The sequence below is a fragment of the Anomaloglossus baeobatrachus genome, chromosome 3 (assembly GCF_048569485.1).
Source record: "Anomaloglossus baeobatrachus isolate aAnoBae1 chromosome 3, aAnoBae1.hap1, whole genome shotgun sequence".
Classification (NCBI taxonomy): Eukaryota; Metazoa; Chordata; class Amphibia; order Anura; family Aromobatidae; genus Anomaloglossus; species Anomaloglossus baeobatrachus.
This window is the reverse complement of record NC_134355.1, coordinates 583,170,609-583,186,682: the sequence shown is the minus strand read 5'-3', so window position 1 is coordinate 583,186,682 and position 16,074 is coordinate 583,170,609. Positions and strand designations below refer to the sequence as shown.

At 45.9% G+C, this 16,074-nt stretch overlaps 1 protein-coding gene across 3 annotated transcripts in view; it reads right to left on the bottom strand.

Annotated features, from left to right (window-relative positions):
- The window catches only part of CEP63 (centrosomal protein 63), a 109,431-nt gene that overhangs the window by 42,537 nt on the left and 50,820 nt on the right, over positions 1-16,074 (bottom strand). For 2 of the 3 annotated variants that reach the window (XM_075341006.1, XM_075341007.1), the window contains exons 7-8: positions 11,134-11,346; positions 4,986-5,131 (exon numbers count right to left, since the gene is read on the bottom strand). In XM_075341006.1, the coding sequence (XP_075197121.1) occupies positions 4,986-5,131; positions 11,134-11,346 (359 nt within the window). The remainder of the gene's footprint in view (positions 1-4,985; positions 5,132-11,133; positions 11,347-16,074) is intronic. The other variant, XM_075341008.1, reaches the window with a different exon arrangement.

Here is a 16,074-nt window from a genome sequence, read left to right as displayed (position 1 = left end):
TGTAAAGTCCCCTTTACACACTGAGACTTTCTAGCGATCATGCTACACAGCGGGAAACAAAGGACCAAAGAATGGTCCTGAGAGATGTGTAGCGATCAGCAACCTCACAGCAGGGGCCAGGTCGCTGATGTGTTTCACACACTGCAATGTCGCTGGGGAGGTCGCTATTGCGTCACAAAACCGGTGACGTTACAGCGATGTCGTTTGCGATGTTGCAGTGTGTAAAGGGGCCTTTATTCCGAACATTAGAGGTTATCACTTATCCATACAGGTGCTAACTTGCAAATCCATGAGGGTCCGACTGCAGAGAACCTTAAGCTGGTGTCACGCATAACGACGACGACAACGACGTCGCTGCTACGTCACCATTTTCTGTGACGTTGCAGCGACGTCCTGTCGCTGTCGCTGTGTGTGACATCCAGCAACGACCTGGCCCCTGCTGTGAGGTCGCCGGTCGTTGCTGAATGTCCAGCTTCATTTTTTGGTCGTCACTCTCCCGCTGTGACACACACATCGCTGTGTGTGACAGCGAGAGAGCGACGAAATGAAGCGATCAGGAGCCGGCACTGGCAGCTGCGGTAAGCTGTAACCAGCGTAAACATCGGGTAACCAAGGGAAGACCTTTCCCTGGTTACCCGATGTTTACGCTGGTTACCAGCCTCCGCTCTTGCTGCCAGTGCCGGCTCCTGCACTGTGACATGTGGCTGCAGTACACATCGGGTAATTAACCCGATGTATACTGTAGCAAGGAGAGCAAGGAGCCAGCGCTAAGCAGTGCGCGCGGCTCCTTGCTCTCTGCACTGTGACATGTAGCTGCAGCACACATCGGGTTAATTAACCCGATGTGTACTGTACTTAGGGGAGCAAGGAGCCAGCGCTAAGCGCGGCTCCCTGCTCTCTGCACATGTAGCACAGCGACGTTATGATCGCTGCTTCTGCTGTGTTTGACAGCTAAGCAGCGATCATAACAGCGACTTACAAGGTTGCTGTTACCAGGGCTGTGGAGTCGGAGTCGGAGTCGTGGAGTCGGAGTCGGAGCTCATTTTGGTGGAGTCGGAGTCGGAGTTGGAGTCGGTATAAAATGCACCGACTTCGACTCCTAAAATATATAATAAATTGGGGACAGGAGTGCAATGCAGAATGTGCTGAATATTTTACTAAATAATAACATTTAGTATAATGCTTATATTTAAGTGAAAAATTTATTGTAGTATAATGTGAACATCAGACATTTAATTGTTTTTATGATACAATAATCAAGATATTTGGATAGAACATAAAATATTTATTGGATACAACTTTAGAACACAAAAAACTAATAAATTGTAAATATGTAATATTATATATATATACACAGTGTATATACACACACAAGATATATATGTAATCTACTGTATATTACATAGTGTATTACATATTTACAATTTATTACAGTTTGTGTTCTAAAGTTGTATCCAATAAATATATTTTATGTTCTATCCAAATATCTTGATTATTGTATCATAAAAATTATTAAATGTCTAATGTTCACATACACATATTCATGTACTACAATAAATTTTTCACCTAACTATAAGCAATATATGTAGGAGTCGGAGTCGGAGTCGGAGCCGGAGTCGGAGTCGGAGTCGGTGCAAGAGAATTTGAGGAGTCGGAGTCGAAGGTTTGGCTTACCGACTCCACAGCCCTGGCTGTTACGTCACCGAAAATGGTGACGTAACAGCGACGTCGTTGTCGCTGTCGCTTAGTGTGACACCAGCTTTACTGATCCTGAGATTGAGGCTCTGAAAGCATTACTTTACAATTTGCCAAAGGCAATTAGATCCCCACACTAAAGACTAATTATTAATATATAACTTTTAATCAACGTATTAAGATAAGGGGACAAACACAATTAAAAGCACTGAGCGCAGTGATCTGTCTTATATCACAAAAGCCATTACTTTAGCCACAGGGAATTCCCTATACAGACTCATTCTTCCTATGGGGTGCTTCACACATAGCGAGATCGCTACCAAAATCGCTGCTACGGCACGGTTTTGGTGACGCAACAGTGACCTCATTAGCGATCTCGCTGTGTGTGACACTGAGCAGCAATCTGGCCCCTGCTGCGAGATCACTGCTCGTTACACACAGCCCTGGTTCGTTTTCTTCAAAGGCGCTCTCCCGCTGTGACACACAGATCGCTGTGTGTGACAGCGAGAGAGCGACGAAATGAAGCGAGCAGGGAGCAGGAGCCGGCGTCTGGCAGCTGTGGTAAGCTGTAACCAGGGTAAACATCGGGTAACCAAGGTGGTTACCCGATATTTACCTTAGTTACCAGCCTCCGCAGCTCTCACGCTGCCTGTGCTGCCGGCTCCCTGCACATGTAGCTGCAGTACACATCGGGTTAATTAACCCGATGTGTACTGTAGCTAGGAGAGCAAAGAGCCAGCGTTAAGCAGTGTGCGCGGGCTCCCTGCTCTCTGCACATGTAGCTGCAGTACACATCGGGTTAATTAACCCGATGTGTACTATAGCTAGGAGAGCAAGGAGACAGCGCTAAGCAGTGTGCGCGGCTCCCTGCTCTCGTGGTTATGATCGCTGCTTCGGCTGCTGTGTTTGACAGCTAAGCAGCGATCATAACAGCGACTTACAAGGTCGCTGTTACGTCACAGAAAATGGTGACGTAACAGCGACCTCGTGGTCGCTGTCACTTAGGGTACCTTCACACTTAGCGATGCAGCAGCGATCCGACCAGCGATCTGACCTGGTCAGGATCGCTGCTGCATCGCTACATGGTCGCTGGTGAGCTGTCAAACAGGCAGATCTCACCAGCGACCAGTGAAAAGCCCCCAGCCAGCAGCGATGTGCAAGCGACGCTACGCTTGCACGGAGCCGCCGTCTGGAAGCTGCGGAGACTGGTAACTAAGGTAAACATGCTGCTGCATCGCTAAGTGTGAAGGTACCCTTACACACACTGTGCTTGCTCCTGCTATGCCTCATCAGTCCCTGTGTTTACTAAGAGATAATCACACCACGCGTGCTCCTGGACTTAGAACATTAAAGCACTGTTATCTCTCAGCACGCATGCGTTAAGACTTAGTATTAAAACAGGATTTTGTATTACACAGCGCATTCTCTGGGACTTAGAAGATTAGAGCAGTATCCCCTTTCATATCCTCTGTATGGGGATCTATGCCTACTCCCACCACTGAGGATAGGAGCAAACCGTATATATAAACTCAAAAACAGCATTTTTGGAAATTTTATATCATGGAGTGTATATCCAAGAAACGTTTGTACTACCTCAGATACATACATATTCTGTTGCTCTATTCCTACTTTTATATGAGAGGTAAATACATGTACATTAACCCCTAATATTTTCTTAGAATAAAAACACACTCAGGGGAATTTCTTATCCCTATCTTTACTGGACATGTTCACAGATAACCATCAGAGATATACCTTTAATAAAAGGGAAAATATGAAAAATAAGAGGGGAGAATATTTTGGACAGAGAACTTCTATATCTATATTGGTATGACAGATATTAAAGCCCAATCATTGATATATTATGGCAATGAAAATATTTGAATTTTATCATAGATTGTTCAATTGTACTACACCTATTGCTGCTGTATCAATCTGCTACCTTTTTATCTGGGAGAGGAGATATTATTGGAGCATGGCTAAAGCTTGAGGTTTTATTTTATCTTTTATATCTTTAATCTATAGAAATTTCTTATATTCATATTATCTTATATTGTATGGCAGTAGCTAAATTATCACAGAAAGCAGCAAAGTTCAAATAAATGCTGTGTATGTGAAGCCTTCATTCAGGCTCTGAAACACCCCAACAAAATGGAGCAACGGCCGTGTATGTGAAAATATCCCTCTATTCATTCACCTGCACGGTGTGACTGTAGGAAAACAACCGACAGGGCTGTTATACTGTAGCTCATGCTAGGGGTCCCTAGGCTATCCCTAAACTCAAGGTTACCCCTAATGGTGGAAGTGCCAGAGTCCTGTGGCCTGGCTAGGCTCCTGACCAGAACTGATCTTAGGAGAGATGGAAACATAGATAAAGACAGACAGGGGCAAACCAAAGCTCTGACACACTGCAAACACACAGGAACCAACAATGAAAGACCCAGGAGAAAAGCAAGAGCGGAAAGGTAGAAACAAAAAGACAACAAGGATTAACTCAACAACCGCACACAGCAACAAGAACTACAACCACCAGTTAGTCTGGATCACAATACTTCACCAGACCAGCTAAGATTAACTAAAGCTGGCACTAATGGAAGTGTCCAGCTAGCATATATAGGAGGGGGAACAGATATGATTGGCTCCTCTAAAAGATGTGATCAAAGATGACTCACAAACAGACCAGCAGAGATTAACTCTTGCTACCCTGTCTATGAACTACCAATCTGTTAGTCGACACTGGAGTTTGCCTGTTCTGATTCCAGACCTCAGAGAAGTTATCAAAGTGTCAAAATCAGTAGTCTGAACAGATTCCGACACCTCTATGACAGTAGGTGATGTTTGTAAAAACCGCCTTGTGACATTCACTTCCTATGGGAATGCAGGAGATAACAGAGTGGCACTCCACTATGTCCAGCAGTGATACGTCCGCATTTCAGAAACCCTCTCTCAGGATCGGTGTTGAACTCCCATTGATCCACAAGTTATCACATATCCTGTACATAGATAACTAGTAATAACCTAAGCAGACACTGAGCATGTATATGGCTTCTAGTGCATTATATCACTATTGTATTTGGTATATTTATGTGACTCACTAGATTTGCATCTTTAGGTAGCAGGAATGTCCTCCCTTGAACCATGCAACCTTTCATTTCTAAGTAATTTGAAACAAATTGTACTCTGCACATTTGGGGCCATTTCAGTTGCCATCAAGAGCTCTGTGATGACCAAATATCAGAGACCATGAAATGTTAAAACTGTATCACACAGTGCTGCCGTAAAGGGATCACCTGATGTTGTTCTCCTTGTCCTTCAGCACGTCTGTGACCCTGAGCACCTCTCGGTGAAGCTCCTCTTTCTGAGCTTTAGATCCTTCCAAAAAGTCTGTATGAGCCTGTATGGTCGCCCTCAGCTCAGCCTTCTCCTCCTGGAGAACCTACAAAGCCAAAGAAAAAAAATCACATTTGGCCAGAAACGTCTCAATGGCTTCTGCCAATTCTCAAATGTCCACTCATTAGCTCCAGGACGCAGTGGGTGTGATGGCTCTAAAAAATTATTTCATATTGATTTACAAGCAGTGTTCTAAAACTGCTTACATCAACTCCGCATAAACACCAGAAGAAGCAGCCTTTCAGAAAATATACTATAATCTCTACGTTTGGTTTACTTATATTTCCCAGAAATAAGCTATGTCATATTCATAGCATAAAGAACATCTTATTGATAGCGGAGGACCCCCAGCGATCCCAAGAATGGGGCTCTGCAGAAAAGTGTCGTGCATGGAGCAGATATCCGTATTCTCGACTGCCGCACTATTCATTGACTAGGGAACTGTTGGAGAAAGCCAACATACAGCCCTCACCCCAGAGGGTGGACCCCCGGCGATCAGTAAGTAATCCCTGTGCCTATAAATATGGAATGACTTCTAGTTCTTGAAGAACCCCTTCAATGCATAATAGTAATGTCAGCATTCAGAAGGCCGCGTTTCATGGCTAATTTTTCTAATCGCTTTCCTGTGCCTTCGTCTTTGCTTTTTAGGGGCGCTCAATATTATACAGTTTCGAAATGATGCCCCAAAGGGCATAAAAAGTTGTTAGAAATGGTGCAACTAAAAAGATACATTAGTCGATGTAGGCTGTTCACTGTTGCTTATCCGGATTGCAGGAAACGTCTTGTATTGATGACCTATTAATACTGATGGCCTATTCTTCCGATAGGTAATCAATACCAGACTGATGAGGGATGTGACGACCACCACCCCTGCAGATCTGCTGTTTCTGGTGCCAGATGTTCTCAGTAGCGAAGTTGCACAGCACCGCTCCATCAACTGTATAGCGGCCGCTGCTGGGTGCTGCACATATAACCCTATAATAATGAATAGATGTGGATCTGCAGTACCTGACTGCGGACACAATGTAATTGATGGAGCTCTGCAACTAAGCACATCCAGCCACCAATGGCTAGGTGAAAAGCAGATTGGTGGGGGAGCTAGGTATTGCACCCCCACAAATCTGGCATTGATGACCAATCCTAAGATCAAGCCGTCAATATTAAAGTGGTGGACAACTGCTTTAACCAATGGCCCATTTCACAAAATTTCACTCATGGGCCCCACCTGTGGTCCTCAGCTCTGCAAAATGTTGTGCATGAGGTAGGTTATGGTAAAAAAAATATCTATCATTACTATGGTAAATAATAATAATAATAATAATCTTTATTTCTATAGCGCCAACATATTCCGCAGCGCTTTACAATTCAGGAGGCTCATATACATATCATATACATAAACATATACAAACAAGTAACAATTATAGAAGCTACAATATTTAAAGGGAAAAATGGCAACCCTGCTCGTGAGAGCTTACAATCTACAGTGAGGTGGGGGGAGGGGCAAGGTACAAGTGCTTATTTACAATGACAATCCAGCCATCTCATGGGGGATAGATAATGGCTTCCTGGACCAGTTGGCCAGAGCCTTGAGATGTAAATGGCTGATCATGAGACCATATATATTTTAGAGGGTTCTTTACTTTCACTATTCAGTGAGGCTCCAGGAATGTCATGTTTGACATACAACGGCTTGACAATTGCCGATCCAGTGGATGTTAAACCTTCCCATTAAAAGGGTACTCCTACTGCAGACATACTGTATATGTCATCACAGGAATGGCTTTATATGCATGTGTGATAGATGAGGTTACACAACTTTCTCCCTGTTTTTCTTATACTGTTGCAATCAAAATGTATTCAACATTTGCAAAATTAGGTGTATTAGCAAAATATACAAACTTTCTGCAATACACAAATGAAACAGTTTGTCAGTCTCCGCAAGGAGAAAAGTTTTTCCCCTTAGGCTAGTTTCACACTTGCGTTGGATGGGATCCGTAGCATTGCGTTGTGTGACGGATGCACCGGATGCGTTGCATATAGTGGCACAACGGATGCTACACATCGTACAAAATAACGCAATCCGTTATAGGTTTTTTTTCCTTGACTTTACACATCTGAGCGTGCGCAGTTGTGTAAAGACGGATGCGTTAACGGAATCCGTCAAATGACGGATTCTAACGGAATCTGCCACCATAGGCGTCCATTCTAAAAACAACGGACGCCGACGGAATCCTGCAGGTTGCGTTTTTTTGAAGTGCAGAAAAACGCTACATGCAGCGTTCCATCCGCCCAACGGTCACTGACGGTCAGCGTCAAAACAAATGATGCGCCGCGAGGCGGATGCAATGCAAGACCATCCGTTGCTATCCGTAGCTAATAGAAGTCTATGAGGAATATAACGGTTTCCTGCAACGATTACCGTAATTCCTCAAGGCTGCGGATAGCAACGGAAGCCGTCCAACGCAAGTGTGAAAGTAGCCTTAGACCCCAGTATAGCTTCTCATACAGCCAGATCAGACCTCATACTTTGCACTGATGAGGGGCAATCCCGAAACACTGTCTGAAAATTGAGGCTCTGATCTGGCATAAATCCTAAGTCAGATGACAAGGCCCGTTAAAGGGCCACTTTTGACTTTTAGGATTGCTACTTCCAATAGGTAGCCCTAGAAGTCATCTTCTTCCTCTCTGATGAGACCATTTGGACAAATGAAACAAGAACAAGATGAATAGCTCAGTATAACGAATATACCAATCATAATATATAATATATTAATATAGCGGTTTCTCCCAATTCCAAACAAAAAGAACCATTTGATAACTAGAATAACTACCATAGAGTCAGAATTCAGCTACATTCACACACCCATGTGTTGCGGTCCATACTCACAGGCATACAGGAGGCTGTTGCGTTTGGATATTAGTGAAGTGTAGGCCCATTGCTGATGAGGAAAGGGGCTAAGATTTATAAGGAACGCTGCGGTTTATGAATTCTTTTTGCAGCAAATCACAATAGGTACTAATATTACTAAAAACACTTGTCATGAGGTGAGTGAATAATTCTGAGGCTGCAGTAGTCCGTAAAAGCTGCATTTCAGCTGAATTTGTAGAAACCACTTATATTACAGTGGCATGCAAACGTTTGGGCACCTTTACTCAAAATTACTGTGATTGTGAACAGTTAAACAAGTTGTAGATGAAATGATCTCCAGAAGGCATAAATTTAAGGATGACACATTTTGTATTTTAAAGTAAAAAAAAAAATATATATATTTTCATTTTTAAATTAACAAAAAAGGAAAATGGGCAGATGTAAAAATTTGGGCACCCTGCATGGTTAGTACCTGGTAGCACATCTTTTGCCAAGAATAACAGCTTGTAAACACTTTTTGTAGCCAGCCAAGAGTCTTTCAATTCTTGTCTGAGAGATTTTCTTCTATTCTTCCTTGGGAACGTTTTCCAGTTCTGTGAGCTTCCTGGCTCATCTTGCATGCACTGCTCTTTTGAGGTCTAGCCACAGAATTTCAATGATGTTCAGATCAGGGGACTGTGAGAGCAATTATAAAACCTTCAGCTTGTGTCTTTTGCGATCGTTTAATGTGATGCGTGTTTAGGATCATTGTCCATTTGTAGAAGCCATCCTCTTTTCAACTTCAGCTTTTTTTTACAGATGGTGGTATGTTTCTATCAATAATTTGTTGAAATTTCATAGAATCCATTCTTTCTTCTACTCATGAAAGGTTTCCAGTGCTACTGGCTGTAACACAATCCTAAAGAATGATTGATCCACTTCCATACTTAATGGTTGGCGAGATTTTCTTTTCCTGAAATTCTGTGCTATTTTTTCTCCACACATACCTTTGATCATTCTGGCCAAAGAGTTCTATTTTAACCTCATGAGTCCACAGGATTTGTTCCCAAAATGCATCAGGCTTGTTCAGATGTTCTTTTGCATACTTCTGACCCTGAGTTTTATAGTGAGGACACAGAAGAGATTTTCTACTGATGAACCTTCCATGAAGACCATATTTATGTAGGTGTCTCTGATCAGTAGAACAATATACCACAGCTCCAAAGTCTGCTAAATCATCCTGAAGGTCTTTTGTAGTTAAGCAGGGGTTCTTATTTGCCACTCTAGCAATCCTATGAGTAGCTCTGTCAGAAATTTAGCTTGGTCTTCCAGACCTTATCTTGACCTCCACTGTTCCTGTTAACTGCCATTTCTTAGTTACATTTTGAACGAGGAAAGGGAAACTTGAAAACTCTTTGCTATCTTCTTATACCTTTCTTATGCTTTGTGGGCCTGCAGCATTTTCAGAGTGCCAGGCAGCTTGCTTAGAAGAAGCCATGGCTGATGGTTTTTGATACAAGGTTAGAGGATTGGGTTTTATAAAGCTGTGAAATTTGCATCACCTAGTCTTTCGTAACGATGATAGTCAACAAACAATAACCCTAACAGGCTAATTAACGTCTGAAATTTTTCAAATATAAAAGATTTAAAAAATATATTTTTTGCCTAAAATACAAAAGGAAATGTGTCATCTTTGACTTTATGCCTTTTAGACATCATTTCATCTTCAATTTGCTTAACTGTTCACAATAAAAGGATTTTGACCAGTGGTGCCCAAACTTTTGCATGGCACTGTAGTTGTGCTGAGTTATGTGCACTGTTTGTTTCATGGGTTTATTGCATACAGCAGAAAGTTTGTACATTTCAGAGCCAACCTTGCATTAATTTCATATCCTGTAGATATGCTTTACATATCCAATGTTAAAAAACACTTTTCAATAAAAGAGAATCTGTCACCAGGTTTTTGACTCCCCCCCCCCCCCCCATCTGAGAGCAGTTGGTTTTAGGGGCAGAGACCCTGATTCCAGTGATGTGTCACTTAGTGGGCTGCTTACTGTAATTTTGATTAAACGTGTTTTTTTTATCTGCAGATCTCCAACTACTCTGTATGTTGAGCTCTGTATAACTCTGCCCACACCACTGATTGGCAGCATTCTTTAAATCCTGTGTATAGGCAAAAAGCTGCCAATGAATGGTGGGAACAGGGGGATTACAGAGAGCTCATGAATATGAAGTATTTCATGGCAGCAAGTTTACTAGTTATTCTGCCATAATAGTGATTTTTTTTTCAAAATTACAGTAGGCAGTCCAGTAAGTGACAGGTTACCGGAATCAGAATCCTTGTCCCTACATTATACATCTCTCAAATTAGGAAGCAATAGACCTGGTGGCAGATTCCATTTAAAGGGAACCTGTCACCACTTTTTTGGCCTATAAGCTGCGGCCACCACCACCAGGCTCTTATATACAGCATTCTAACATGCTGTATATAAGAGCCCAGGCCGGGGGTATAACATAAAAACACTTTATAATACTCACCTAACATTTGGGCTGTGGGCCTAATGGGCGTCTCCGTTGTCCGGTGCCGGAGCCGCCTCTTTTGGCCATCTTTATCCTCCTTCTTCTCTAGCCGCGGTGCATGACGGGTCTGACGTCATCCACACTCACTGGCATTCAGGTCCGGAGCAGGGCAGATCAAAGTATTGTAGTGCACCTGAGCAGGACCGGCGAGTGTGTATGATGTAGCCACATTATGCACCCAGGCTTCAGAAAGAGGACAAAGATGGCCGAAAGAGGAGGCACCCGCACCAAACAACGGAGACGTCCATTAGGCCCACAGTGCGACCATTAGGTAAGTATTATAAAGTGTTTTTTATGTTATACCCCCGGCCTGGGCATGTTAGAATGCTGTATATAAGAGCCTGGTGGTGGTGGCTGCAGCTTATAGGCCAAAAAACTGGTGACAGGTTCCCTTTAACTAATAATGTGATATGCATGTGAATGGTGAAACGTCTATTACCAGCAGAAAATGATGACGTGACGATTCTCTATAAGACTTCCTCTGTGTATTCTGTGTGTAGACAGCACTGTGTTACCAAACACCGGCTGGTGTGGCAGAGAGCATCCAGCATATGTCAGTATTTTGCAGCAGTGATTGATGAAGGACGGCGGATTTAATTTTTACAACACACAAGTGTCACCTTTACGGTTTGCAGAGTTTGCTCAAGTTCCCGCTCCGCTCGCTCTCGTCCTGCAGTAGCAGAGTCCAGCTGTAATCTTACACCTTCAAGCTCTTCATCTTTGGCATAAAGACTGTCATTAGCACGTACCAGATGACCGCTGAGGTGCTGCAGCTCGGAGCGGCCACTCAGACTGGTTTTCTCTAACATATGCTTTCGGGTGTGAGACTCCTCCTTACATAGATGAGAGAGAAGATTCAAGATTCTATATATTATCAAAATTCACGGAAAAAGAGGAAAACTGAAATAAAAGGAGAGGCAATGCTAGGGTTGGTGGAGTAACAAGGGGCATCTCAAAGGTTTTCATAGTAACATAATCCTCTGAACCTTTCTTTTCAATCTTTTTATTTAACCAAGAAAACTGTAAAAGGATTAAGACAACCAAAATAAAGTCTGTTCTATACAAAAATATGGCGATGATGGAAATAGGAAGGGTCAAAAATGATAAAGGATAAACCAACTAAAAGATATATAAAACAATCATGCAATATTATAGCACAGATCCCACAGCAAATATATATTCATCTAAAGAATAATTGTATAATCCTTTATGAAAGTTTAACTCAATCTCCGGCCACATAGTGTGATTGACAGCACCTCAGTGTCCCTCCTCCCTGCTGAGATCTCACACTGATCAGTACAGGCTGCAGCTGTCACTCAGGTTGGGTGTGTGGAGACTGAATACATATGGACTCATGAGCTATTTCATTCTATAGCTGGGCTAACAAATTACTAATCTTAATATCAGAAATATACAGTCAGTCATTCTGACATGAATCTGCAAAGCAATTACACCTGCATCCTCAGGTATAAAAAAGGGAATTTTGTTTACTTACCGTAAATTCCTTTTCTTCTAGCTCCTATTGGGAGACCCAGACAATTGGGTGTATAGCTTCTGCCTCCGGAGGCCACACAAAGTATTACACTTTAAAAAGTGTAACCCCTCCCCTCTGCATATACACCCTCCCGTGGATCACGGGCGCCTCAGTTTTTGTGCAAAAGCAGGAAGGAGAAAACTTATAAATTGGTCTAGGGTAAATTCAATCCGAAGGATGTTCGGAGAACTGAAGACCATGAACCAAAATAACAAATCAACATCAACAACATGTGTACACAAAAGAACCAGCAGCCCGAAGGGCACAGGGGTGGGTGCTGGGTCTCCCAATAGGAGCTAGAAGAAAAGGAATTTACGGTAAGTAAACAAAATTCCCTTTTTCTTTGTCGCTCCATTGGGAGACCCAGACAATTGGGACGTCCAAGAGCAGTCCTTGGGTGGGTAAAAAACAATATCTCAATAGAAAGAGCCGAAAACGGCCCCCTCTTACAGGTGGGCAACCGCCGCCTGGAGGACTCGCCTACCTAGACTGGTGTCTGCCGAAGCATAGGTATGCACTTGATAGTGCTTCGTGAAAGTGTGCAGACTAGACCACGTAGCTGCCTGACACACCTGCTGAGCTGTCGCCCGGTGCCGCAATGCCCAGGACGCACCTACGGCTCTGGTAGAATGGGCTTTCAACCCTGAAGGGAGCGGAAGCCCAGAAGTACGGTAGGCCTCGAGAATCGGTTCCTTGATCCACCGAGCCAAGGTTGACTTGGAGGCCTGAGAGCCCTTGCGCTGGCCAGCGACAAGGACAAAGAGCGCGTCTGAACGGCGCAGGGGCGCCGTGCGAGACACGTAGAGCCGGAGTGCTCTCACTAGATCCAAAGAGTGCAAATCCTTTTCACACTGGTGAATTGGATTAGGGCAAAAGGAAGGCAAGGAGATATCCTGATTTAGATAAAAAGGGGATACCACCTTAGGGAGAAATTCCGGGACAGGACGCAGAACCACCTTATCCTGGTGAAAAACCAGGAAGGGAGCTTTGCATGACAGCGCTGCAAGCTCAGACACTCTCCGAAGTGATGTGACTGCCACCAGGAAGGCCACCTTCTGGGAAAGACGGGAGAGAGAGACATCCCGCAGCGGCTCAAAAGGCGGCTTTTGAAGAGCCGTCAGGACCCTGTTAAGATCCCAAGGTTCCAACGGACGTTTGTAAGGTGGAACCATGTGGGAAACCCCCTGCAGGAACGTGCGGACCTGCGGAAGCCTGGCTAGACGCTTTTGAAAAAACACGGAGAGCGCCGAAACTTGGCCCTTGAGAGAGCCGAGGGACAAACCCTTGTCCATTCCAGATTGTAGAAATGAAAGAAATGTGGGTAAGGCAAACGGCCATGGAGGAAAACCGTTATCAGAGCACCAGGATAAGAAGATTTGCCAAGACCTGTAATAGATCTTGGCGGACGTAGGCTTCCTGGCTTGTCTCATGGTGACAATGACATCCTGAGATAACCCTGAAGACGCTAGGAGCCAGGACTCAATGGCCACACAGTCAGGTTGAGGGCCACAGAATTCAGATGGAAAAACGGGCCTTGTGACAGCAAGTCTGGGCGGTCTGGAAGTGCCCACGGTTGACCCACCACGAGATGCCACAGATCCGGATACCACGACCGCCTCGGTAGCTTGACTAACGCTGGCTGGGTATGAAACTCCATCCCGAGGTAAGTCAGTGATTGGGTCGGCGTCAACTTGGATTTCGGGAAATTGATGATCCACCCGAACTGCTGGAGAGTTTCCAGAGTGACGGAAAGACTTCGTTGACACGCCACCCGAGAAGGAGCCCTGACTAGGAGATCGTCCAAGTAGAGGATCACCGAGTGGCCCTGAGAGTGCAGGACCGCCACGACGGATGCCATGACTTTGGTGAAAACCCGTGGGGCTGTCGCCAGGCCGAAGGGCAATGCGACGAACTGGAGGTGTTCGTCCCCGATGGCGAAACGCAGGAAACGTTGATGTTCGGGTGCGATCAGCACATGGAGATAAGCATCCTTGATGTCGATCGATGCTAGGAAGTCTCCTTGTGACATCGAGGCGATGACCGAGCGGAGAGATTCCATCCGAAATCGTCTGGTTCTCACATGTCTGTTGAGCAGCTTGAGGTCCAGAATGGGACAGAATGACCCGTCCTTTTTTGGCACCACGAACAAGTTGGAGTAAAAACCGCGACCACGTTCCTGAAGGGGAACGTGAATCACAACTCCTTCAATCTTTAGAGCGTCCACTGCCTGAAAAAGTGCGTCGGCCTGCGCAGGGGGTGGGGAGGTTCTGAAGAAACGAGCCGTAGGTCGAGAGCTGAACTCTATCCTGTAACCATGAGACAGAATGTCTCTCACCCATCGGTCTTGAACGTGTGGCCACCAGGCGTCGCCAAAGCGGGAGAGCCTGCCACCGACCGAGGATGTGGCTAGATGAGGCCCAGAGTCATGAGGAGGCCGTCTTGGAGTCAGTGCCTCCTGCGGCCTTTTGGGGGCGTGACTTGGACCGCCACGCATAGGAGTTCCTCTGGCCTTTCTCCGGCCGGTTGGTCGAAGAGGATTGGGACTTGGCGGAGGGACGAAAGGACCGAAACCTCGATTGGATTTTTCTCTGCTGAGGTCTCTTAGGTTTGGACTGGGGTAAGGAGGAGTCCTTTCCCGAGGATTCCTTAATAATCTCATCCAACCGTTCGTGAAGTTAGAGTGATCAAAAAACGTATTGCGCGTACGTTTGGGGAAACGGAATTGGTGTTTCTCCTGCTGAGAAGCCGACTCCTCTGCAGGAGGCGGCGGTGGTGTGAGATCCAACACCTGGTTGATGGACGAGATAAGATCATTTACTAAGGCATCCCCCTGAGGGGTATCAAGGTTAAGGGCGAAGTCAGGGTCAGAGCCCTGAGCTCCCCCGTCCGCCTCGTCATCCTGAGAGTCCTCAAGCTGGGATCCAGAGCAGCGTGAGGAGGCCGGGGAAGAGTCCCAGCGAGGCCGCTTAGCCGGTCTGGGGCTGCGGTCCGGGCAGGAGTCCTCCGCCTGGGGCCTAGGGGCTATCCTGGAAGCGCGCTGCGGCGCGGACCGAGAAGGGCCTGGAGGAGACAGACTAACAGGGGCCGGGGCCTGTGAAGGGCCCGGTCTGGACTGCAAAGCTTCAAGGAGCTTAGATGACCATTTGTCCATAGACTGTGCAATGGACTGAGAAAGTGACAGAGAGTTTTCCAGCGAAAGAGGCCAACAACGGTGACTCTGTCCCTGCAGCCTGTTCAATGGGAGCAGGGGGATCTACATGAGCCGAGGGGCCCACAAGTGCCCTAGGCTCCGGCTGAGCAAGCGTGGCAGGAGTCGAGCATTGATCACAGTGAGGGTAGGTGGGTCCCGCAGGCAACATAGCCCCACAAGAGGTACAGGCCGCGAAAAAAATCTGTGCCTTAGTAGCTTTGCTCCTTGTGGATGACATGCTGTTGTCTCTTAGGAGAGTGACCACTGAGGGTATATAGGAAAAGGGTATACAGCCTTTCCGAACAGATAGGGGGACCAGCACCGTGACCGGTGTGGCTTACCAACCGCTAACGAGCGGAGTGTGTCCTCCAGATTCCCTGTCGTGGATCCCCCGGAGCTGCAGAGCTTTGCTGCTGAGTAGCATCCACCGGCAGAATGCTAAAAATGGCTGCCGGAGCTCTCAGGGGGGGGAGTGGAGCCGAGGGCGGCGCCAGCAAAGAGCGGGAATCTGGAGTCCCCACAGTGGTCAATGAGGGGGGAGGGAAACATGCAGGATGCTCCAGCCCTCAAAGCCGACGTCATGTCGGCAATCCCGCCCTAACCCCTGACAGGCAGGCTCGGGGGCGGGAGTTTTCGCAACTAGGCTGTGGCGAAGCCAGGGACTAAATTTGAGGCCGTGCCCGACAAGCAGGCACGGTCGGCGCGGAAGTCCGCTGAAAAGACAACGGACGGAACTACCGCGGCTTCCGGGGATAAGGTGCGACCCTCTCAGTACAGTCCCCACATGGGGACACAGAGTACCTTCCAGTTGCAGGGCCCGGTCCCTGGGGGTGAAGA